Raw genomic sequence first — 26,974 nt, 5'->3', positions numbered from 1 at the left:
CGCCATCGTATTACTCTCTACCAGACGTGCGTCAATGATATTATAGAGCTCGCTTTTATCCCTCAATTCTCAAGGAACGCTCTAAGAAGCTTTTCACATATGTCGGCATCTTTTCTTCTTCTCCCCTTCCGATCTTGACAAAAATAAAAGATTACATGGTATATAGAAGGAGAGAGAGGCCAGCCTATATGTCATTATTCCAGCTCTCTCCGCTAGTTTTTCCCTCTATCATCAAGGAGAGAAAATATATCTAAGCCGTCAAGTGCCGCCGCCGCCGCCACCCAGTCTCTCTCTCTTTTTATATAATAGGCGGCTTATCTTTCTTTTTTATATATTATTAGATAGATATTTTCTATATAGGCCTATACACATCTCTATATACTATTACGATATCACATTTTGAGACCGCAATAGATTTACCAGGATTTGACATCGGGGAATGTGTGCTGTCTGCTGTGTGTGTTGGATATGCGCGCTTCTATATACCCCCTATGCGCGCGTGAATGATTTATAGTTGTCCGCTGTATTACATTAGATTTTTCCCTTTTCCCACATACTTTGTGTTACGGATGGCCTCTGCTCGCGCGGTGTAAGGGCTATTAGCGATAAGCTATAGAGAAGAAAGTGTGTATAGATGGCTGGCTGGAGCTGGCTGGGTGGTAATGATGATGTTGAATCATCACGTCTACACAAGATCAGAAATGATGACATGTCGGAGCTAGGATCATTGTGTGAAAAATGTTATTTTATAAAGGAAAAAGGGGGGGAGATATATTCGTAATGGATATTTATGTATAATACCGGAGAGCAACCTAAATATATACGGAAAGAAAATAAAATAAAAATTGTTTCCCTCTATTACCAAAATTGACTGCTGCGGATCTGCTGGTCAAACTTGATTTTATTGTAACATTACATCTTATAGCTATGTATATAATGGCGATGAGAGAGCGATTTGTTCAATGTATATTTTATCCATTCCGGAGATGAAACCACTTGAGATAGATAGGCACGTTCTGTATAGCGTGTGTATATACACACATATCCGAAATTGTCTATGCATCACGCGCGCGAATCGAAATTCCGATCACGCCAATGTGTGTGCTGGTGCTGGGCTGTTGGGTGAGGGACGCGATTTGCTGGGTGCAATATAAAGCGACGGTGCTGTTTTCCGCTATAGCTGTCGTCGCTTTTCCCCCCTTTTATAATCGACAAATATGGTGATGTGTGTGTATACAATACACGGCACTAAATATACTACACTGTGTCTTGTTTTCTCTCTCGTCTGTTTTTCTTATCTCTCTGTTTCCTATTCAGCGCAGACAAAGCGAAATTACAACGCGCGGTCCAACAAAACATTCCGAAAGCTTCTCAGCACAGACACTTTTCCGCGTATTCCCTTTGATTCGCTTTCGTTCGCTTTGATTCTCTCTCTCCGCTTGATATAAAATATTATGCCGAATAGTTTCAACGAATGCCCACCTGCTGGCGTATATCCGTGTGTAATGTAGGTGAGAGGGCGAGGTCTAATCGGGTGAATAGATATCGAGGCATAAGGTGCGATGATTAATAATATACACACGTAATTCGGCGCGCGCGTCATTCTAATAATATGAATTTGATTCACAATAATTTCTATTCGCCGTGAAATATTTCGGATATTTGACTGCGTGTAGATGTCGAGGAATGATGGCAATCAAGACGTTGTTTAATAATGTACATCAGATGATCAAAGGAAGACATTCTCTCTGCTGTGTGTAATATAGGCAGGAGAGAGAGAGAGATATTGAACGTGCTGGAAACTGTTGTTTGAAATTGAAAATGCAATTATCCGCATAGTTTCTCATCTCTTCATCGAATGGTATATGTACTATAAAGGCGAAACCAGAGAGAGAGAGTATAGCGGAGAGCTTCGGGAAAGACGTCAAGATTCCACACGCCCTAAAAAAATAAGAAGGGGGGGGGGGGGCTCCCTTCCCATATATATATTATACTACATATAATCCAATTCCCGATTTCATGTCGCCCTGTGCGCACGTGGTATGTATTCCTTATATACCGTCGTCGCTTAGAAAGTTGCCAGACACACACATGGCTGGTTGGCACAGCCCAGCTAGATAGTCTGAGACTCCGTGATGAGCATATTATTACATCGTCGGCAAAAGGAATCTTGAATAATATATTTTATACCTATAGGCTATTTAGCTTATCTAGAGACATTTGAATTCCATATGCGTGGAGTCGTCCAGTTAAAATTTGTGAAAAATTTAATTGTTGGATTTTTTGGGCGATCAAATTTCCGCATGGGCTTTTGGAATTTTTGTCGATGAATTGGCCTGTTTTTACTAGCGCAATTTATAATAAGATGACTTTGTTGATTCATAAAAAAAAAATTATTTAAAATTAATTGATGGAATGTAGGGCACCTTATATAAATAAACTCTCGGGAAATCACACAGGCGCCGGGAGTCGATTTGGAGCGCACCGTGAAATATATGTCCAGTTGGCCAATTGCGCCTCTCGGTATATATATGAAATACGATATTGAGATAGCCGATAGGTGAGCTGCTAGCTCTGTTATGTGCATCAGCACACGGCGTAATTATTTATTTTTTATTTCGTGATAAAAAAAATACCCACACGCGGGATATTATTAAGTTAGTGCGTAATAAAGGCTGCAGGCTGCTGCAATTGCGTAAGCCTCTCTCGCGATACGCATCGCACTATAGCTATAGCGTGCCCAGTCGCTTTTCAACGGCATATTAAATTGCGAAACGCATTAATAAAAATTAAACGAATAAATAAAATTGCCCCGACAAATTATATCTCCGTTTTTCCCGTTATAACTCGAAAATATTTATCTTCGAGAAATTCCATCCAATTTTATTTCTTGTGTAAAATAAATTCATAGAAAAAAAAAGAGTCGGGGTTCAGATTTCTTTACATAATACAGTCAGCCCGATAAAAGATAAACAGTTGTACAAATTCAGAGAAAAAAGGGAAACAAAAATAGAAGAATAAGCATCTCACAAGAATTATGTTGCGCCTTGTATAAATCTCTACAAAGAAAGTTCATCAGAAGGCCAACAACACAAACTCTTTTTTTTTATCTTTCCCTTTTTCTTATATTTCTCAACCTCATTATATAATAAAGAATACATCAGAATATATCGAATGAAATAAAAGTCCGCCAGGTAAAAACGAAAATGGAAAAATAAAACGGGACTGATAATAAAAACAAGAAAAAGAAAAAAAAAAGAAAACCCTAATCGACCGTGATAGTCTTATAGCAGTAGTATAGTATATAGTAAGTCTCGGGAGATATTATTATCATTATAATAAATATACAAAGACGAAAAATGGCGCGCTGTGAATGTTCATGTTGGCTGGTTTTCTCGGTTTGTAACGAAAAGATGTTTTTTTTTCTTTTCCATCTTGAATTTTCGTTTTTTTTTTAGCTATGCCGGTCACGAACGACCTTGCTCCCGCCATTGTTTTAAACATTTCGTGAGCCAATCTGAAGTCGTCGAGATGTTCCCAACTGAGACGAAAGGAGCTGGGCTTTTGCAGATGTTCATTTTAGGCAATAAGAGAAAACTAATGACTGCTGTGAACTTCTCCTCATATAGGTCTACACACGGCAGCCATATAGCAGCTAGCAGCAGCAGCCGTTCAGAATCGGCACGATACGGCGCATTGTTCAAGGTGTCGCTGATACACAAGGAAACATTTCTCTATATGCTGCGCTGCATATCGTTATGGGGTTAGAGAGTTTCTAACATTTACAAAGAACTGGCTGATGTGTGTGTGTGTGTGTGTAGACATCCCAGGCGAAAAAATAAAATAAAATAAATACCAACACGAAAACATTTTTCTTTCTATTTTATATATTATTATCTAGACTTTTCACAGGGAGCTGCTGCTGCTGCTGTACATATTAGCCAGCAACCAGATGCTGCCCAGTCCATCTATAGCCTGCTGATGGCGGAGAGCGACGTGACCCACCGGCATAATATCGGTTAGTATATAATCAGACAAACTATTAATATTGGATGTGTATAGTTATAATATACATTTCTATATGGATATGTGCAGCAGCCAAAAGGGCAGCAACCGGTTTCTCCGACGTGCTGGCCCCTATTAACATTTTTTGAAGAGAAGAAGAAGTCAGGGACAGCAGCAGCACAGAGGGCTCTAATTTTCTATTTTCTACCTAACAATTCTTTACGACGTATCTCGTATCTCCACAAATGAGCGGAGGGTGCTGATGGCTATCCAGCGCTCCCAGAGAGACGGGCATATATAGTACTATATACCCAACAATATTCATTTGCATTATATATCTTTTCCTTCGGAGCCCCCTCTCTCTCTCCCTCTCGCATGCAACATTTCCTCATGGCATAAATTATATTCATCATCTTCTTTCTTGTCCGTCTAGGACCTCACAAGGACTATTTCACCGACTGACTGACTTTTCGTGCTCCTTCTCTCCAAAGTCGTCTTTCTTTCTTTTGCTCGTCAGTAGACATCAGTCCGCCCCCTTTATATATAGCCAGCCACAAGGCCCCCTTTGCTCTCGTCAGAGCTGTGTGCATGTTTTGTATAGGCTAAGACACATAGCTCGTCGCGCTATATAGCTGTATACCAGTTCTGTGTATAGATCTATCGGATGATGCATGTCTGCCTTCCAGCCCCCCGCATCTTTTTTTTTATCTGAGCGGCGGCGAGCACAGGTCGTCTCGCGTCTCCATCCGTCAATTAACTTTCAACGGATGAGAGACGAAACTGAAGTCAAATTTACTTTTTTTTTTCTTAGAGAAAATTTTTTCGCTGGGGGAATTTTCTCTCTCACAAAGTTAATACGCGCGTTATCTCGGGGAATGCGAAGAGTGAAAGGGCGATTGACCTGATGAAATTTTTCGAAAATTTCAAAAAGCCCGCGCGCGGTTTCCCTTTGAATTTTTTGAAAACCGCATAGCAAATCATCCCAGGTGAAAACAAATTTCCTTCCCAAACAACAACGAAAAAAAGAAGGGTAGTAAATTGTATTATTTCTTTCCTCCTTTCTAGAAATATAATTCACTCGTCGACTCTGCTGCTGGCCCGGCTACAAAAAAAAAAAAAAAAAAAAAATGTTTGTTTTGTGTGTTCTGCCTTATCCTATTATTTCCCTTGCGACATGCCCATGCTATTAAAATGGCAATATAACCAGCGCTGGCCAGGGCCAGGAATGGTGAACAAACATAAACGCCGATTCCTCCTTATTCTTTTTTTCTTTCCCAATGTGACGACAACTCGGTAAAAGAAAAAAAAAAGAGCGAAGAAAAACTTCGCCGACCATTTTATTTATATTTTTGTTTCTAAATTTTTCTTTTATTTCAATTCACAATTCCGCAGGAGAAATTTCATCCGATAGTATGCAGCACGAGAAAGCTCTTACTAAATCCTTGATATCCCTTTTTAACGATCCATCTGCATCATGAGCTGCCCACCGTTGATGGTGGATGCTGCGATGCTGTTACAATAAATCGGGAGCGGTCCCCCTTTCAAATTTTCGAACCCGCAATATTTTAATGAGGACTCGTGAGATCGTCGAGCTGGCGAACAAGGAGAGAGAGAGAGAGTTCATCTGCTGTGCATATAGTATATAGCTATATTATTATAAGCTGATGAGGATATTACGATTCCAGTAGACCGCGAATAATGAAAAGGAATTAAAGAAACAAAAAAAGGTTAGATGGATTTTAGACAAATAAGGAAAATCAACCGCTGAACTTTTTAGTTTCGGCGCACCGCAAATTGATTTTTCCACGATTAATAATTGTGTTTTTTTCTTTTCTGAAATACCCAAACGAACTTGCGCGTGCATGTATAAATAACCCCGGTGTAAAAAACAATAAAACACTTGAACCCCCTCTGATATTTTTCCCATAATTTTTTTTTTCGCCGTTAAGAAATTAGCGGAACATAAAAAATCATTTTATTTGAATAAAAAATTATTATTCTCCTTTTTTTCTTTCTTTTTCAAACGCTGATTATTGTCTTGTATAACGAGCTGCAAGCGCGGCAGCCTAGAGTTGTTAGCTTATTCTTGGCTATATAATATACCAGCCGGAATCAATTTTCTCACGGTCTCCGCGCCGTCTTATCCTGTAAAAATGGCGGTTCTTTCTTTTTCTCTCGAGGCTTTTCTTAAAAAAAAAATAAGTATTTTACACGAAAAAACAAAAAAATTAAAAGAGAAAATGGCGCGGCTTCACACACAGCACACACAGCCTTTGCAACATTCGTCTTGTGTCGGCCCTCACCAAATAAACACAGAAATGTTGGCTTGTAATTTAAGTATATATGTGTACACATTTCCATATAATTGGTTTGTGCCTTTAAAAAAAAAAAACACAACAGCAACTGTGTGGTGGTGGTGCTGGTGCTGCGGTTGTTCTTTTATTTTTCGCCATATAGCCAGAAAAGAAAAAAAAGATCCTTTGCTTTCCAAAGAGGGGGCACCCAAGAGTCATCATCTTGTATAGTCATGATTCCCATCCTAACAACGCACGCCACACGGTCCATACATCAAAACATGGGAGAGTAGAAGAAGAAGAAAAAATATACAAGTGGGCGCTGTTGATTACAGGTCGGTATGTATATAGTTATACTACATTCCCTCCCAAGTTCTTTCTTTCTTTCTCTCTTTCCTGTTTTTTTTTTTTTTTTTTTAATTCTTTCAAATGTTCAGAACCCCCCCTCTCCATGATGGAAGGAGCGCGCATTAACTCTCTCTCTCTCAGGAGCGCAGTTGGGTTGAAACAATCGTTGGAGGCCAGACAAAAATCATAAATAAAATAAAATAAAAAAGAATATTTATGGGCGAGCTCCTAGTTGGAAAAAAAGGAAAGACCAGTGGTGAGTAGCTATAGTCCTTAATTCTTCTTTAAAAGTTATGTGTCCGTAGGGCGTGTGCAATGATGGTGTATATAGACTGTAAGGTCATACACACACAAAAGAGAGAACCAGTTTTCCTTACATATTTAGTGTAACCCGCTTGTTATATTATTATAAGCCCCTCTTCTAGGATTAAAACAAAAAACAAAATGAATGAAATTCGAAAAAAAATTTAACAATTTGGCGCCTATACGTAAGACGACACGAACGAAAGAAGAAAAGGGGTTTAAGCAGAAATATATATAGCCAGGCGTCGTAGGGATATTATGTAATGCATTAACGATCGGTCGCTGTATTATAATCTGCGAGGAAGAGAGAGAGAGAAGAGGAGAAGGTAAAGGGGGGAAAGAACACGATAAAGGCGGGGTTAGCGATGTATTTAATAAAATAACAACCGGCAAAAATGTCTATAACCGGACCGATGGGCTTCTTAAGTTACCTTTCAAATGCGCCCTCGTCTGTCCATTTTAGAGCTGGTACACAGGACAGGACAGACTTATATATGTGATGTTGGAAAACCTATACGGAATCGTCGGCATCACCGTTTCGATGATCGGCTTATCCATAAAACCCAGAAAAATGTACTAAAAGGGGGGAGAGACACTTTTTCTTTTTTTAAATAGATTAAATATTTAAAGCCTATATAAAGTGACATGTCTAAATGATGGGAAACGTTCCTTTTTTTCTGTGTGGATTGTGGAATTGAATTGCATTCACCGAATGCATTGTCTTTTACAAACGCCGTACTAAATTTGATATTCAAATGTTTAGTTCGACCGGCGGTGACGTATGGTGATGACTATATTTAATTTATTCAACTGCTGTTGAAATCGGTTGAAATGAGTGAGAATCTTTTTTGTGGGACGCACAGCATTTAATCAGTTTTTGATAGAAAGAAAATTGTCATATCTGCTTTGACAGCAGATTATGAATTTGAAGCGATAATAATTGATGTAAATATCCACTCAATAGAGGATGTAACTAAAGAACTGTCTTTCTTACACAGTTGACGAGTGATAACCACAAGATTAGTCACGAATTTGATGTTAGCACAGGTATAGACCAACATTTAGTGAGTTACAGATAACCATCGTTGTTTTTCGAGGTTCTCAGTTTATATTGAGAGTGCTCCTACTCATTAAAAAATAACGTCAACTTTAAGTAAATGAATGCTTCAATTTCAGCAATGGGAAGTGCTCGCTGCAGTACTGCAATTAAGCTTTAATCATTGGCTTTTACCGGACATCTGAAATAAAAAATGAAATTTAAGTTCGATAAGAAATATGCTGAGGTACTAGTTATAGCTAGTGTAAACACCCTGCTCGAAACAGCTCTGTTGAAGGGTACTCACATTTTCCAAGTAAAATCCTATGGAACGCCATAGGGACAAAAAATTAACTGCTCCAAAGTTAGCATTAATTTAGTGCTCTCCAAAAATAAGTGCTCAAAATTTAGTGCTCTCTCGCATCCGCCCTCTAGTGGGCCGTTCAAAATATTTCACTATCTATGAAAAAATTGACAATTGAATATCGATTAAAATCTAATTTTCGAATACATCAGCGTCGATCAGCGTCTTGCCCCATCACCTCCGCCACTACCCTTCTGTCCTGTGATTTGTATCGTGTCTTTTTATGATTCCATCTTTGTCGAAGTAATCTTCGTGACTAGTAGGCCTACTTCGTCGATACTTTTTCTTCTTACTTTTTCTTCCCCCCTGTGGTTAAGTCCCAGCAGAAGGAACAATATTAGTCCTGGCATGTTCCGATGTTCGGCATCGCCGGAATCCGGAATGGATGGATGACGGATTTCAGGATTCTCGGAAAACATAAGGGGTTGCCGGGTTGGCAAAGGTGATGAGGCAAGAAAAAGGGCAAGCATTCGAATTTAGAAAACCCATAGTTAAGCTAAATATTGGATTTTAATCGATAGCTTCTAACTCCTCTCTCACAAGCAGGCGAAGAAACAAAATATTTTGAACCGCCCGCTAGAGGGCGGATGCGAGAGAGCACTAAATTTTTTGGAGCTCTTTTTTTTGGAGAGCACTAAATTAATGCTTACTTTGGAGCAGTTAATTTTGTGTCCCTATGGCGTTCCATAAAATCCCATTGTGTATAATTGCATCATGCGTAGACAAACATAGCTCGCTAAAATGAATCGCAATAGCGACGAGGCAGTAAAGCCAAACGAGAAAATTGAGAAGACAAATCAGCCTTTCTGGAAATGCAGTCAGATTCGGTCAGAATCCATGCTCTATCTCTGAGTTAACTATCGACAGGTTCGGATGTAAATGATTTAAAATCTGGAGACGATTTTTTTTTATTGAGTAGAGGAACGGTGGAACGCGTAGTCTACCCATCATAAAGGATAATTATATCGGATAATTATTTCCTTCACAATGCATTTTTAGTAGGACTGGAATATTTGTTGTCTATCAAACATATATGTTGATCATTGTCAATAAACCAGTTTTTTTTTTAAATCTTGATAGTGAGCTGCGTTTATAACAATGGTATGGACATTTATACTAAAGTATTATTAATCATTCAATTGCAATGAATCTAACGCAGATAAAAAATGATTATCAATTTCATCATTGTCAGCCTCCAACCATTGTCCCATAAGTTTAGAAATTATCTTTGAAACAGATTTATTTTGAAGAGCCAATCGGGAACTCAATAAAATGTCTGATGTCAAGACTCTACCAAACAAAAGGTGAATTATAAATGCACGAAATCATTGAACTACATTGATGGAATTGATTTTATTTATTTTACTATGCTGAGTGGCGTATGCAAATGTAGACGTTCAAATAGATCTCTTTCGTCGATTCAATGCAAGATGAATCCAGTTCACAATTAAATATTGGCATTTGTGCTCATTAACCGTCAAACGAGGATAATATTGCATAGGTAAGGGATGTTATCTTTATTACGCAGCCTCGTTTCACAAGAAACCCCTCCCAGCCTTTGGTATAAAATTACAACATGGGCGACTAGGGATTTCACGGAAATCGTTTTTTTATTTAAATATTTCATTTGTTGTTACAATAATGAACTTTCTGTTAATGAGTTGTGTTTACAATGGCTTTTGCCTTGTGCACACAATAGGTCACAGAAATAATACTAGTACCACTGAAAGAATGAGTATGAAACCATTATTTGATTTCATAATCGCAATGATATATCTCTTAATACTTTATATTTTGGCAATCTAACCAATTTCATCAAGTTAATTCCAAAGCAACTTTAACACCTGAAAACTTATGAAATTAATAATAGTATTAATTACTTTTTTTCTTTATAGGTAGATTTGCCTCGAACTTGAAATAAATGTACTTAAACGTGTTGTTATGAAGGGAAAGCGATGATGAAATAGTGATTGTACCATCGACGTTCAAGTAGCAGTTACTGAATGCTTGACTCGATTGAAATCGTCAACTTCACATCCTCTATATGAAATCTGCATCGAGTTTCATAAAGTTCACTGTTTCAAAATTAAAAAGAATCGTTTTCAAATACAGCAGCAATCGGAAAAATTTTAAATTGGCTTTATCGGCCCCGAAATTTCTTCCGCTTGTTGCTTCAAGCAATCGGCCCGCACTGTATGGGTGTATCGCAATGGTTTTTCCGGTTTTAAGTTTTAACACCAATCAAATATTTTTTAGTGCACCGCTATGAAACTTATGAAATCAATAGTCATACTGCTAAGCTTACGGTTTGGAGATTATATACACTGTTATTTATGGGGTTATTTCTCCTAAAAATAGAATAACCCAAAGACAAAGGCGGAGCGATGACAAACTGTTCAAAAGGATACATATATTTCGAGTAGTGGCCAGCAGCAAGAAAGAGACAGAGAAACTTGTGAAAGCAGAAAGCTGAGAAAGTACCACAGCTGTAATTACCCTCTTATACCTATTATTCTTTCTTATTAGTACCCGGTGGACTTATATAATACTCTCAGCTCATCATCTCTCCCCCTTTTTCTTGTACTGTTAAATCGCCTTGGGTGACTCACTCGACAAATAGTTGATTCCCCATTTTCAGTGGCCATTTTACATCACAAAAGGAAACAGAAGAAAAAGAGAATAACCACGTCGTAAGTCTTGAGACTCTGTCCAACTCGCCGCTTCCGTCTTCCCCCCCCCCCCCCCCCCGTTTTCCTTCTTTATACGTTCGCCCTATTTTTTCGGATAATATTGATGGCCACCACTTAATTCCCTGCGTCGACTTGATGTATATCAACCACTCAACAGTCTCCCCGTGCTTATATTTCTCTCTGAAAAGAAAAGAAAAAAAAAAGAATATCTTTGTGTTAGTTGTCCGGTTGACAAATGGAGCACCTGACTATCGCCCACTTCTATGAATCCTGCGGTGCGGAATAAATCGCTTCTTTATATCGCGCAACAACTCATTCAGCGTGCAGAACCCGGCCGTCACCGTCACCCGATGAACTGCAACCACCGAACAGATTATCCCGCTCACGCAGACTGGGGTGCGCGGGGGCCGTCCGATTGACAAATTTCTGGCTGCTGTTCCCCCACTGATAACAAAAAACAGCGCGCGCTGTCATTTCACAAAAATAAAATGTAAACGCCACACCCGCTAACATGTTATATAAGACTTCCCAAGAGAATTGATTTCGTCTATTAAAAGACTGACCGAGGTGATTATCAAAAAACAAAATTCGGTCGAGCGCGGGAGTTTAAACTGGCTGGCGGCCGCAGAGACGTGACGCCTTTGAGTTTACATTTTTTTCGTGATATTATTCGTCACGACGAGTGACGGATGGCCCCCGAAGTCGGAGCGCCCAATTTAAGCCGCTTTCGTTTAGATCAGCGCACGCCCTCCTCCTCGTCCACGTACATACATACATCCTGCTTTCTCTGCCGGATTATTAGGCGCCCGGCTTGGCGTCGACGTCGCCAAAACAACTGGGCTACAGCCCCTTAGAGATTGACTGGTGTGGCTGGTGGCTCTTAGAGAGCGGGAAACAACGTCGAACTGGAGTCGCTTTACATCCTTCGAATTTTTGTTTTTTTGTGTGTGCTTCCAGGGACTAATTTACAGCCCGTCAAACTACTCCCGATCCAGCTGTAAATCACCTTAGATCCAATCCTTCCATCCACCTCCCCCTCTGTTTTCATTTTGTAATTCTTTTTTTTTCTGGTTTGAAATCTCAACTGCGATTTGAACGCCATCTGTCAATCGATATTTGAAATTATTTTGGTTTGTAAATGACACCGCTAGATGGCGAGTAGATCGCTTTGAAAAGACCCAATTGTTTGGATTTTCGGTGCATTATTCAAGAAAAAAGCTAATTGAAATTGATCGTGACTTTCTAATGTTCTAGAATAACCTGCGCTTGTATATGTTGCTGGAACTCCGTGAGATCCATTTACCAAAATCTCGGATTTTAACGTTTTTTGATCCGACGTTTCCGATATAATTTTTCCGCTCCAAAGCCCTCCTATCCCCCCCGGCAAGCAACGACCCGGGTACAATACAAAATGAATCTCTCCATTTTCATTTCATCTCTTATCGTTTCGCTCTTCAAAATGTGTTTGATTTCATTATCTGGAGAGCACTTAACAATTATCTAACGTTATCTCCCTCCTCTACAACCTCAAACAACTTTTAATGTCTTATTGTCTTAAGCCCCCTTAAATTTGAACGAAAAATCCGAATTTTTTCGTGAGAGTATTAAAATTTTCCCAACGATAAAATAAAATTTTGATTGGTTAAAGTTGATGAAATTAAGAACACGAAAAAAAAGTACGTACACAGGATGGAGATGATGGAAAAACGAAACGCGGTGAAAAGAGAAGGGAGGGGAGAGAGACCTTGGAAACCCGAACGTCGCTGGCCATTGGCTGGGTGGTGGGTGGGAAATGAGAGGGGGGGGGAAGAGAAGAAGTATAAAAGAAAAAGGAGGGGGGAAGAAAGACTCGGATGAAACTAGAGAAAATGAAAGAGAGGAAGAGAAATTGAGGACGGGTGGAGAATGGGGGGAGGGGAGGTGGATCGGGAGGGTTGGAAAAATAAAAAAGAACCTGCTGCTGCGAGTGTGTGTAAGGTGCTGGAACTACTATCGAATGTTTCTCAACTGCATTTTGTTTGTTACTTTTTCATCCCAAAAATCAAAACGTACTACGAAAACCGAATGCATTTCAATTCGCCCAATAACACAGTCTAGCGTTTAATTAAACGAATTATTAAATAAGAAAAAGTCGTGAAATAAAAGCGTAAGATGAAAGAGCGAAGCCCAAATTGGATCAATTGCGAGTTGCGTGGCGGCGGTGGATATTGAATTGAAATAGCGCCTCTAGTGGCGGCCATTGCGAACTGCAAGAATCCACCGCCAGAGGAAGTTGTGTGTAGCTCAGGGTGGGTGGTATACATTGGGGAGGGGAGAGAAGAAAAGAAGGAAGAAGAAGGAGAAGAAGATGATGAAAAAGAAAAGGCAGTTGGCTCTGGTTCTCGCCATGGTGAACATGTGCACGTCTCGATGAGAGACGCCACCGTTTCTTCTATTTCTCCACACAACTTCAGACGAACTGAAAGGGAAAAAAACAACACAACAACAACAAAATGGAGGCGACAGAGTTGTACGCCCCAAACTATCACCGAAAACAGTTGAAAGTGCACGACAACAGCAGTGTGGGAGCAGCCTGTCCCGATCAAACGACGACAACAACCGAGGAAGAAGACGAGTTGTTGTTGCTGCAACAACAACAAGATGACAGGACCCACATCAGTCGGCTCTACCCAGAGATCCTGGCCATCATTTTCGGCATGTTGGAAGTGAGGGATCGCGGGCGGGCGGCCCAGGTTTGCCAGACGTGGAAGGAGGCGGCCTATCACCGCTCGGTTTGGCGATCCTGCGAGCCGAAATTGCATTTGAGACGGGCCAATCCGTCACTGTTTCCCAGTCTGGTCCGCCGGGGCATCCGCCGAGTGCAGATCCTCTCGCTGAGGAGGAGCCTCAGGGACGTGACGCAGGGACTGCCCAACATCGAGTCCCTGGACTTGAGCGGCTGCTTCAACGTCACTGACATTGGCATCGCTCACGCCTTGACGGCCGACGTGCCCACCCTGAAACGGCTCAATTTGAGTCTCTGCAAGCAGATCACCGACTCGAGTCTCAGCAAATTGGCCCAGTACTGCCGACAGCTCCAGGAGCTCGACCTGGGCGGATGTTGCAATGTCACCAATGCGGGTCTTTTGCTCATCGCCTGGGGTCTCAAATCCCTCAAGAGCCTCAACTTGAGATCCTGCTGGCACGTTTCCGATCTCGGCATCGCCAGTCTGGCCGGACTCGGCTCAGACGCTGAAGGCAATTTGGCCCTCGAACACCTCGGACTTCAGGTACCTGTTTTTTGTTTGTTTTCCCAGGTTGTTTCTTTTCTATTTGGTGTTTGTGTTGTTTTGCTGGAAAGGGAAAGGGAAAAAAGAGGGAGGGAGGGAAGGTCGAAAACAACCGAAACTGGTTGGCCCATGTTTTTGACGTAACAATAATAGCAGACGACGCGTGACGCCCGCAGCACCGCTAGCGGCTTTAATCGACAACTCGGTTTAATTATTCGCTCGGTTTTTTATTATTCTTTTATTTGATCTACCCCCCGGGGAAATAGTCTATTTTGAAACAATCAAACGCCTGGTTTTTATTAGAAAGTCTATTTTTATTTTTAAATTTGGAGATGATTAAATTACAGCCAGTAGGGCATGAATAAAGCGTAAACTAATATTTGAATTTCTTTTTTACATAAACAGGATTGTCAGAAATTGACTGATGATGCGTTAATGCACGTCTCGACTGGTCTGAAACAACTCAAATCCATCAACTTGAGTTTCTGCCTGTCCATCAGCGACAGCGGGCTCAAGTATTTGGCCAAAATGCCGTCACTGGCCGAGTTGAATCTACGATCCTGCGACAACATTTCCGACGTCGGAATGGCCTACCTGGCCGAAGGAGGATCGAGGATCACATCCCTGGACGTTTCGTTCTGCGACAGGATCGACGACCAGGCCGTCGTCCATGTAGCCCAGGGACTGGTCCATTTAAAGCAATTATCTTTGAGCGCCTGTCACGTTTCGGATGAGGGTCTTATCCGGGTGGCCCTGTCACTCCTCGACCTCCAGACGCTCAACATTGGCCAGTGCAGCCGCATTACGGATCGGTCCATCCAGGCCGTCGCCGATCATTTACGCAAATTGCGATGCATAGGTAATGTTTTGATTGTTATTTTAAGGTTTTTATTTGAATTTGATATTTAACGTTTAATTGAATCGTTTTTCAGATCTCTACGGGTGCACGAAAATCACCACTTCCGGATTGGAAAAAATCATGAAACTTCCAGAGCTCAGCGTCCTCAACCTCGGACTGTGGCACATTCGATGACAATTTGGCCAATTTTTTGGAAATTTTAGGAACGAAAACAAAAATTATTTTGATGCATTTCCATTCGAGTTGGAAATGCTTTATGTGATACCAGGAAAACAAAATGGGGGATGAGACAAAATTCGGTCGATTTAGTTTTTTTTTTAGTTTTTTTAAAAACTATTTTAAATCCCCTTCTCCCAGACTTTATACGACTAAATTTCCCTCTCTATTTTTTCCAAAATTTCACGCCATTTTTTGCTGATTGCGGGAAAACAACAACAAAATAGTGCGAGTGAGACACGGCCAACTATTTACCACGTGATAATGATAATGGGTAATAATTAATTAATTATTTTTGGTGGGACGCCTGGGAGGAGGATCAATTGAATCGTTTTTTTTTTTTTAATTATTATTATTATTAATTTTGAACTATTTTTTTATTTTGTTTCTTCGATAGTCCTGTTTTTTTTTTCGTGCTCGTTTCAAATTTTTGGTCAACTTTTCCTGATTGCAATGAAAAGAAAACTGTTTTTGATTTTTTTCTCACCGATTCGAAAAAAAATTGGAAAAACAAGAAATTGTTTCGCTCAAGAGAGAAAAAAGGCAAATATGAAATCTAAAAATAATAATGAAAAACAAACAAAAAAACAAACGGTATAAATAAAACAATCGACTTCTTATCCAGTAGAGACGAAATATATTTCACCTGTCATTCGAAATTTGATTCTTGTTTTTCTCTTCTTTTTTTTATTTCTTTTATTTTAGTATATTCATCCGAAATATCCAGAAGATAAAAAATTTAGTTTTTTCTCTCTCTCTTTAGGGTATAGAGTCTTAAGTACTTTCAAAATCTCCAAGTGATTGTAAAACTCTGTGCGCATTAGAAAAAGAAAATCCGCCAAAAGGACCTGGTCCCCCCCCCCCCATGTCTCGGATATAAGGGGGGTTTTGGACAATGTGAAATAGAGGGTCAGAGTTTGAACATTTTCTTATATTTTATATTGTCCAGCAGCTCAAAGAAGAGGAAATAAAATAATAAAAGAAGCTTTTGGGAATTTAAAAAAAAAAGACGGCAAAATGGAACTCTGAAAGAAGAACCCGAGGGCTGGCGGCGGCGCCATCCGCGGCGGAGTAGAAAAAGGAAGAGGAGGAACCCAACCCGAATCATTTTTTTTTCCTTTTCAAACGAAATCCGAGAGAGATTTGAAATTCGAATGCTCTCCCCCCTCCTCATCCTCCACCCACATATAATACCAAGTCCTTTCTCTCTGCTGTTCTACTTTTCCCTTCGAGCTCGCCCATGTATCAAAACTTCTTATTTTTCACTCGATTGGACGCCATCATTTTCTGGCAAACTTTTTATCAAATGTTGTACACATCGAAGATAATAACGTCTCAAAAGTTGGTCAATGACACATGACGGAGGGAAAGGTATATTTATTATTTATTAAAATTTCATGCAGGAATGAAATTTAACTTGTTTGAGTTTGAAGTTGTAAAATAAAGTAAACTCAAGACTTGAAATAAGAGACAGAATGGTAGTTAGGGAGAAAGAATTTTTTTTAGAAAACCTTAGTTGACAATATGTTCCATTGAAAAAAAGAAGAAGGGACGGATGGATTCAATGGATGTTCAAACTGCAATCCGACCTTTTTTCCCTCCGTCCTTCCCGGTGAACAAGTGAGTCCCTTTTGGGCATTCACTAAGAACTATGCTGATTTATTTCATTTGGTCCCAAAAAAAAATTTCTACGGCCTTCACTAAAAGAAATTCCATTCCATTATAACTCAATCTCGGCAAACATTTTCCAGATTTTTTTTTCGAAAAAAAAGTGGCTCATGGAATCAAGTCGGATTGCTGACCACTAGATGGCCGTAGCCGCCGATCAACTTTCCGGGAAAATTCAAAATAGAAGAAAAAGCCCAAAAACAAAAAGGAAACGTTCGTCAAGTTGCAGATATGAAACAAAAGTGGACAAACGGCCAGCGGGGATTTCACGGTATTGATTCATTATTCATTCCCGGGTAGAAGGAGGATTTCATCACGAATGAATACACACAATATAAAATGATCTCCAACCAGTATTATATGCATCACCAAGTCTCAGGAACCCAATAAACTAGCGGAAACGAGTTCTGTCTGACTAAGTCCCGCTCATATTTAATGGTCGACCCACCACACAAAGTTTAAACCAAAATCCGTGGGCCGCCGTAAAACTTTGTGTGTATTCCCCACCATTTCCATGAATGGGTAAAATATCAAACAAAAGGAAGAACAAGATTTTCTCCCCGGATGTTACTTTTTTTCTTCTTCTTTTTAAATACTTAATACCTAATACAATCCACAGGCTGGTTGGGTATATATTATTCATAATCTAAGAGTTACGATGATGACGATGATGATGATCCATTTTTCATTGGGCGTTCCAGATTGGTTTGTTCCGTGTTTTTCAACTTTTCGGTCGTTTTGCTTTTTGTTTTTCTTCCAAAATTCGTCCAACTCTTTTTTGTGTGTTGTTGTTGATGTTGTTTTATGTTTCATTTGTATATGTATCTATCCAATTCCATCTTTGCTTCCCACTCGACTCTTTTGTGAAACTGATTGACGTGCCCTCTCTCTCCCCCAAGGTTCCCTCCTCCTCCGATCCGGATTCCGGTTCAAAAAAAAAAGGAACGGGAGTGGAACATTGCGTGTGCGTGTGGGGTCGATCTGTGACTGCTGTGCTGCTTTCCTATAGAGCAGAGCTGCTGTATTTTGTATATATTTTTTTCCCCCCAAACTCTTTTTATTAAAAAAGAAAAAAAGAAAGAAACGAACTCTCTCATTAATTCAACCGTCGAAAAATCCGGGTGGGCTTGTCTCCATAGCTCCTTGACGTTTTTCCTTCTTCTTCTTCTTCCTTTTATATTGTCTATCTGCTGCTGCTGCTGCTGAGCGCTGGGTGCAACATATGAGCATGAGCTGCTGTGTGCTGCCTGCCCATCAACAAGTTCAACTTTGTCACGACAGTTTTTTTGTTTCTTTATTCTTTGTATGTCCGTGGAAAAAATAAAAGGATAAACTCAAAAGAAAACGAGCTATAGCTTCTATATAGTTTCCCTTCAGACCGCATCAGTTGATATTTTCTTTGAGGTCGTGTTCTCTCTAATTTTATTTAAAACAAAAACCAAACAAAAAAGCAGATTGATATGAGTGTCGACCTTGATTGGAATCACACACGGCTGGCCGGAGGTAAAATAATGAAATACAAAGTCGTTCTTTTTGGGGTTTTTTCAAACACGAAATTCGAACGGCAACTGGTTCAAGACCATATCAACTTAACACGTCGTCCATTTAGTTCATTCGGTCAGTTATTCTTTTTTGTTTTTTATTTTTTTGGTTAGTCAAATTAAATGAGAGATTTGCTATTGCTGGGTTGTAGTCTCGTTAAATTTATGCAGAAATGACTTGATTTCTCTCACAAAAGAGAACACAAAAATAATCAAAATCAGGCACGCAGCACGACGACGAGCGGAGAGACTGCGCTGTCCGCGTGCGTAGAAAACTTTTTTATCATTGTGAATAATTCCAAAGTTTTTCAAACGGAATGGCGCTCGTCTGCCCATGGAGAGAGAGAGAGAGGAAAAAAACCAAGACGAGCTCCAGCCATCTCTCGTCCTATATGTGACACGTCTACTATATATCCATACAATATGGAGAGATAGAAATAAGATCTAGGGAAAGTGATAGTGACAGAACGTTTTGTAAAGCTCTCAAACTGTTTTGTGTTTCGGCTACTATTTATGGACAAGAGTGCTTCACCTTTAAGAATTTCTTTTATACAATACAAAAGAGGAGGATACCAACAATAAAATTTAAAAAAAAAAATATTTCTTTCTTTATCATTTGTTATTTTTTCACGACCCTCCATATTTTTTTTCCCGCGTTCAGAAAAATTGAAACGAAAATATTTTTCAACAACAACAACAACAACAACAAAAAAGGGAAAAAGAGAACTATCCCCCGTTGATTGAAAGGGAGTTGTTACAAGACATATTGAAATGAAATACATCAGGCCCGGCGGTTAATGGGAAGGCGTGTGGTTCGAATAAATTAGCATATTACACTATAGGGGGAGAGAAAAAAAAAGAAGGTAAGTGAGTGTATAGATAAAAAGAAGAAGAAAAAAAGCTAGCTTGCCCGGTGGTTTTTCTTTATATTCCCCTTCTTTCTGACCGCGGCCACACACAGCTCACGATCGACACTCTCCGCGTGGTGAATATTGATGGAGCCATATCTATCTATCTGCCACAGGCCCCGTCAATATTATATTTTTCATCATGGCATAGAGACATATATGTGTGTATGTGTGTGTGTGTATAGTCCAGATGAGTATACAGGACGAATTGATTGAAAATTCCGATCTGCACATTCCACACATCGAGAGTCTTCTATCTATTTTTCTGACCGACCAAATAATGTAAAGAAAAAAAATCAATCGATACTGTACGTCTTCTTAAATAATATCGACCAACTGGAATTTATTTTATTTTATTTTCTCGATTATGTAAAAAAAAATAAGAAAACAAAAATCCAATCTAAATCGGAAAATAGGGAGCAATCAATCGATCCCAATAGGTAAAAGTCAGACAAACCAATTACTCTTGCGTGTACATCAACCCCTATTCTCTTAGCTCTGGATGTAAATAATCGTCTAGCGGTAAAATAAATTTCCACACACACACAGAGGATCGATGTGATTATATTTTTGTTGGGTAAAAGTATTGAAAAATTCCTTTCATTCTGGATTAGAAATGTGTTCTTATTTATCTTTGTCTTTCTTTTCGAAACAAAACAAAAAATGTGGATAAAAGTATAGCGGAGACAGGTGTTTCGACCAGGTTATATATATATGTAGTTCCCCCCCCCTTCCCCTTCGCCGCCCTTCTGATGTGGGATGCTTGTGTAAAAAGTATGTTTATCCATTCGATTTCAATTTAAAAGCCAAACGAAATAACAGAATCTAAAGTGAGGGACTAGCGAGAAGAGAGCTGGAACCGGTATGCGTCTCTTATAAACAACGACAACACACACACACAAAGTTGTTGTTGTTGTTGTTGTTGTTGTCGGTTGTTAGATAAAAATAATTCTTGTAGAGAAAGGAGAGAATTCTTTTCCTGATTCCTCGTTTGAAAATAATAATGAAAAAAAAGAAAAAAAGAAAACGACCGTGTAGAAGAATTGGAATTGTTCGAAAGGGTGGGTTAGACATGTGTCAACCAGCGCCTCTCTCTCTCTCTCTCTCCCACAGACTTTAATTTACTTAAAGACTTTTAAAAAGAGCGGCAGGAAAAACAATGGCATTTTATTGCCCTTTGTAAAATAGAGAGAAAACAAATCCCTTTAGAAGTTGAATTTGAAAAAAAGAAAAGATTTTCGGACGTGTTCATCAACCGCTGCGATTCACATCGTCGGCGATAAATACAATCAAACGTAGTGCTACATAACACACAGCCCCCCCTACTACCCAGTATATATATACGACTACCATCTGATAAAGTTAATTGAATACGCAGTTGTGTGGCGTAGTCTATCCAGAAAGAAAGAGAGAAAATGCCAAGAGCAATAACATTTACAGATTTTCCTTTTTGTTTCTTTTTCTTTTTTAGGAATCAATTCTAATGGATATCTGACGTTTGAAATCTAAGAGCGCGCCACTGCATGGGCTGGGCTCAAATCCATCCATCATTGGGCGGGAGAGTTAGAAGAGTCTAATATTATACGCTCACCGAGCCGCGATAAATAGAGCTACCGCTCCTGAACTGTTACAGTAGTAGTAGTAGTAGATATATGACTATCCTACCGTCTATTATGCCTATTATACATTTTGGCAGCATGTCGTTAAAAGGAGAAAAAAAAAACCGTTTCTTTATTATCTTTGGCACACGCGTTTAGACTCCACCAAATACAGAAACACCTGAGCCTTGCATAGGCAAATCTTTTATAACAGGTTGCACGGGATTTATAGCAACAGTCGTATGTTATAGTCTATATGGAAAATCGCTAATGACATAAATATGTGCTGGGGCAACGATGATGCCTGCTGGAGATTTGAAATAAAGATTGTTGATCGTGAGCCATAAAATTCAATTGATATCTTTTATCTCTTGAAGATGTCAACGAAGAGAAATACCACACATGATGATGGTCGACCGTCTGTCGCCCATCATCGCGCATTTGACGATATTATTTGGTATGCATAACACACTTGGCTGCCTTCCAAAAACAAAAAAAAATATCCAGTCCGGAAACAACAACCAACAAACAAAGTCAGCACGACGAAAATAAATAAAAGAAAAGAATTTCCCCCACACAAAAACAAAAATCAACAAAAATATAAAAGGGCGTAGAGTTCTTACCGTTTAAAAACCGCACGGCTCTGGTAATAATCCGGAATAATCGTTTGAAACAAAACGATGTTATTGTTCTTCCACTTGTTGTTGCTGCTGCACCATTGCCCCCAAAATATATCACGGTCACCTTGTTCCTTTTTCAAAGTCCGGCAGCCGAGCAGAGACACATGATTATTTCAAAACACCGAAAAAAATTCCCGAAATTAATTTTCCACAGTTCTTTACTTTTCTTTGATCTAACGGAATGGCAAAACTTGAGCCGAAGAACTGCCGAAAAAGGCAAGCGGAAAATCAAAACTAAAACTTTCACGAGAAAACACACATGGAAACGAAAACGCGCACAGAAGTTATTTGTTGGCAAATCAAAGATGGAAAAACAAACGCGGAACGAACGAACGAACGAAGTTGATGAGCGAAGGATTCGTGCGACCGCCGGCCTAGACGGCAGCCAACTTTCTGATGTTCAGTCCCGAGCACACAATATAATAGTAGCTCTCTGCTGTGTGGTGCAAGGGCAACTCTATAGCCACCTCCAGACATGCCCAGACCCCAGTCCCTTTCGTTCGTCCATATCACCGCGATATATATAATAGACGAACAACCACACAGAACCGAAGAAAAAGCCCCAGAAATTCTTTTCCGATAGGAATTGGAATAGGCTAAATAGTTTTGTTTTCAAACTTTTCCTCGACGGCCAGGGGATAAGAGACTATGTCATAAACAAAAAACCAAAAAATATGGGGAAATACTACCACACTACTACACAGCAGACAGACACACACACGTATGTATATAAATTCCCGAACGTCACGGATGTTATTTTCTTCCTGGAGAAGGGATCAGGAGAGAGGCTAATCATTTACGAATGATTTTTTTCTTATATGTAGTGTGTATTTCTTTTTCTCTCTCTCTATAATATATCCCGGCGCGCTTGTTTATACTATTTACACCACATTTGCATAAGTGTATAGAAAGTGGGTGGGTCCGCGTCTATACCCGGACCTTGATCAATCTCGTCGAAAAGGAGTCGCGCTGTCTGGTTGCTCTTTTTTGGCTTTTCCACAATAAATTGGGATTTCGATTAGCGGGAATTTAATAATCAAACGCAAGAAAGAAGAAGAAGAAGAAGATGGACGGTTATATTGTGTGGGTGGGGGTGTAGAGATCCTATTAAATATACCAACATGTCTAATTTGTTGTCCAACATGGGCTCTGCTGTGTGCTCTCGGCTGTGCTGGGGCTTTTTAGATATTTCACCGCGGCTGATATTTAGTCGGAGATGTATAATATGTTGAGGTTATATCGAAAATAGGAAAGAAACAAAAGGGGGACGTATAATGTAGGCTGAACCAGAGATTTTGGAAGGAAAGTCGAAAGACCATATGGACGCCGGGCCATCGCCTTATTCTTAATATGGACAAGGGAATTCCAACATTTTGGTATATATATAACTTGTCTTCTTCTATATAATACAATGACTTTCATTGAGTTTAAGGAGAAAAATATCTTCTCCGTTTAGCCAATTGAAAAAAAATAAAAAAAAAAGGGAAACTATACAAGGAAAAGAAAACCACTCAAAGTGGGGATATCATCGGGACAAAAGGCTCATCACCATCCGTTTTTGAAAAACAAAATAGCACGTATTTCAAATCAACGTGAATCTTTTTATAGCTACATTTTTAAAAGGAAAAAAAAACGGGACTGTAATAATACAATAATGCGTCATTGAAATCTATAGAGAAAACGCGCTTGTATGTGATGTGTTCTTTGGTATCATTAGGTATGCGTGCCAAGTATATCTCTCTCTTTCTCTCTATCCCGGCGCATAACTTAAATAATTTTTTTTTTTCATTTTCTTCCTTTCACAGCACAGATGACTATTTGGTCTCTAACAAACAGTTTGAGCGCAAGTAGGCCCCTATAGCGCGCTCGCGCGCGTCCTGTCTATATTTATATGGCTCTTCTTCTTTTTGTCTCGTATCGAGATTTGTGCGCTGCCGAGTGTTGCTCAGAAATGAGAAGAAAATCAGGCATTCCGCGTTCGCCGAGTCCTTATTTTTGGATAAATAGGATGTATAAGAGACGACACACTATATAAGCGCGCCACTCGGATCGGCCGCACTTTGCTGCATCCATTATTCATCCGCGCTCAGAAGCATTCTGCCCGTGTCTCATGCCGGATTCAAAAAAATAAGTCGAAACTTTCCTTTTTTGAGACAGTTTTTGTTTAGGGGGGTTCTATCCGATATTCTATTACATCGGCGTTTGAATAATTTCCCTACAATATGCAATTGTATTTATATAGGCCTATTCTGTTTATTTTGTATATAGCGCTGGGGTAAGTTTATATTTTCTTGTCAAGTTGAGACTTTCTCGAGGAGAGTTGATGACGAGGTTGTTTTTTTCAACAGACGATCTTTCCTTCGAGAGTGTTTGTCCGTTTGTCCGTTTTTTTCTTTTTCTGGGTGTTGCTGGTTCATTTCCTTTGAGATTTGTGTCGATGGGCCCCCTGTTTTGTTTCGCCTTTTATATTCGTGTGAGAATTAACGGGTCGACACGTTTAGATTGCCCTTTATATGTATATACGAGCGAGAAAGCTTTGTTTAGATATTTGCCCAGTCATTAACAAACAAATTTATCGCGACGATTATTAGAAAGAAATGTGCTGCTGGGATGTCCTTTTTGTATATTTTTGGTGTGCGTGTGTGTGTGTGTGGTTTCGACCAAAATATAAGATAAGAGCTAGAATACATCAAACAATAAATAAAATATCTGCGCTCCGTTTTGGCGAAGATGAGGTCAGCATCAGTGTGGAGAAAGAAGGAGAGAGAGAGAGAGATAGATGCACGCGGGCGCACGTATACTATAATAATAATCGATTGCAGCGTGATGGATGTGCAAGTCCAATCCATCATAAATGTCATATGCCCGCTGCGCAAAGCGGCTTTTGTATAAATCTCCGCGCCGCGACTTTCTATAAACCCAATGGCCCTTTTTATTTCATTTTCTTTTCTATTCTTTTTTTCCCCTCTCAAAAACAACATCTTTGTCTCTCTCTCTCTCTCTCTCTCTCTATTTTTCTACCTTGCACTCACTTTAGGAGACCAACAAAACAAAAAAAGAAAATGAAGAACAAGAAGAACTGCATTTTAAAGTGGCATAAAGATAATAGAAGGAAAAGAAAAAAGAAAGAAAGAGAGAAAAGAATTCACGGAATAATGGAGTCGTCGTATATTATATTCAAAAGAAAAAAACAAAACCTAAAAAAGAGAGTCGGAGGAATTCCACGGTCCTCAAAAAATCTTTTTTTTTTCTTCTTCACTTCACGGTCGTCCCCGCGCGTCTTTAGCAGCAGCCAGCACAGTCAAGAATATCAGAATAAATAATAAGTGCTGATTCAGCCAGGTTGATTCGGAGAGGCCCGTATAGCTCCGCTTATATATGTATGCATGTTGACTCTGACCAAACAATAAGTTCCAACCATCAGCTGCTCGTTTTCGTATTATTATTATATCATCACCTATGACTTCTTCTTATATGTGTGCTATGCTCGAGCTATTATTCTCATCATTTACATATTTTCGTGGGGGGGGGGGGGATAAGGAATAGTTTGCGCCTGCGTCTTGAATAGGTGCCAAGTTATTCTGGATAAGAGCTAGAAAAGAAAAAAAAATAATACTTGAAGAAACTTTCATCGTAGCTATCCTCTTCTCGTCCACCTGTGTTACAGGGCTGCTTATATTTTACACGCGTCATCGGTTTCCCTCATCTTATAGACGTACATGTTTTTCAAATTTTGGCGCCCGCGCTCTACACAGCTGGTGATGGGCGTGTGTATATAGAGTCTCATTGCTGTCGTCACGTGAATACATCACGCATCAGTGGAGAAAATCCGCGCGCGGTATAATGCGACACGTTTGAAATGAATTATAATGCGCGTGATCGATCGAGAAACAAAAAAAACAAAAGAAATAAAAAGGATATTTTGATCTTTCAATTGATATTTCCGAGAAATATTAAAGTAGAATGGGCGCGACTTGTCCATTTCAATTTAAAATTTCAAATGGAAAAAAGGTGTTTTTTTTTAAATAAACCGCGCGTGAATTCGAACCTGCCCATATCTGGATTCATCCGCAATTGCGCAGCACTGGCGATGATACTATATGTAAAGAATAAATCATTAGTCATGTTCTTTTTTGTTTTTTTTTAGAAATATACTTAACACGTAAACGCTTATCAATGAATCGCATATATATAGAGGCGATGACAGTGCACCACATTTTGACAATCAAATGTACACACATCCGAGAAGCATAATACATTTAGATAAGGCAAAGTATAAAAAAGGAATGAACAAGAAATGTCTTTGCTGGTCTATATGTGACCCAAATATGGTCGACATTGGTGCTGCATGCAGGTCGCCGCCTAATAAAAATGAATAAAACAGCCAAAAAAATCTATGAATATCATTAAGAGCTGGAACATTGGAACAAATAATAATAAATACATAGTCGACAAACGCGAACAAATTTGCCGGTTCAGTTATGTCGGCTATATACTACTATATTATAATATTGCGTCATTTGCAAATGTTTTTGGACGGTTCAGCACACGTCCATTGGGCGTTATTGAGGTAATCACGAACAACCGTATAAAAACCTCTTATGTATTCAAGTATATAGAAAACTGGCCAAGTTTTTTTTTTAACCTTTTCCATTTGATGCGGTGGGCGACTGCATCTGATTTCAAGTGCTCAAAAGTCATGGAATGTGTTTGTTTGTTTGTTTCATTACTACATTTTCTCCGCATTATATTTATGACTTTTTATATACATATGTGTGCTTTTTGTGATTTCATCGATTCCGTGACTGGGTCAAAAAGAGCTGACGGATGTAATTCCGCACCGGAGAAACTTATGCGCGTTGTGTTATTATTTATTGAGTACAAATCGCGTGTCACGCAACGCCAAAAGTCGCACAAATTTCCGACCGACCGAAAAAAAACGACCCGACCAACCAACCAACAACCGCTGGTCGTTAGCGATAGTTATGGTAAAACGCACGTGATGCACTTGACGGTCCGTCAGGATAAAACCAAAAGGGACGAGAAAAACAAAACAAAAAAAGGGAAACGAAATCATATGCTGGAAAACAGCTGGTTGACCCTAATGAACTGAAAAGACTGGTTTTTTGGTCGTATATTATTTGGTTCTCTCCGCGCGCTGACTCTCTGGACGACAATCTTTTAGCCGTCATTAT

At 39.5% G+C, this 26,974-nt stretch overlaps 2 protein-coding genes across 2 annotated transcripts in view; one reads left to right on the top strand and one right to left on the bottom strand.

Annotated features, from left to right (window-relative positions):
* LOC124337938 (protein Wnt-5b-like) overlaps positions 1 to 22,168 on the bottom strand; it is a 39,996-nt gene extending 17,828 nt beyond the window's left edge. Inside the window, exon 1 of the mRNA XM_046791947.1 lies at positions 21,723 to 22,168. The gene's annotated coding sequence lies outside the window, so the exon portion shown is untranslated. The remainder of the gene's footprint in view (positions 1 to 21,722) is intronic.
* Positions 13,391 to 15,560, top strand: LOC124337937 (F-box/LRR-repeat protein 14-like). Its single transcript, XM_046791945.1, has 3 exons — positions 13,391 to 14,309; positions 14,715 to 15,168; positions 15,242 to 15,560. Exons 1-3 carry the CDS (start codon positions 13,533 to 13,535, stop codon positions 15,340 to 15,342), a joined length of 1,332 nt encoding a protein of 443 aa, XP_046647901.1. The 5' UTR covers positions 13,391 to 13,532; the 3' UTR covers positions 15,343 to 15,560.
* Positions 22,169 to 26,974: the final 4,806 nt, after the last annotated feature.

Source organism: Daphnia pulicaria, chromosome 4 (genome assembly GCF_021234035.1).
Source record: "Daphnia pulicaria isolate SC F1-1A chromosome 4, SC_F0-13Bv2, whole genome shotgun sequence".
Taxonomy (NCBI): domain Eukaryota; kingdom Metazoa; phylum Arthropoda; class Branchiopoda; order Diplostraca; family Daphniidae; genus Daphnia; species Daphnia pulicaria.
The sequence above is the reverse complement of the archived record's forward strand: the minus strand, read 5'-3'. Positions and strand labels throughout refer to the sequence as shown.

Excerpts from the sequence above, each read along its gene's own strand:
- LOC124337937 (XM_046791945.1), top strand. The coding sequence starts at position 13,533 with ATGGAGGCGACAGAGTTGTACGCCCCAAACTATCACCGAAAACAGTTG. Across the intron at positions 14,310-14,714 it reads TCGAACACCTCGGACTTCAG|GATTGTCAGAAATTGACTGA; the intron begins GTACCTGTTTTT and ends TTACATAAACAG. Across the intron at positions 15,169-15,241 it reads ACGCAAATTGCGATGCATAG|ATCTCTACGGGTGCACGAAA; the intron begins GTAATGTTTTGA and ends ATCGTTTTTCAG.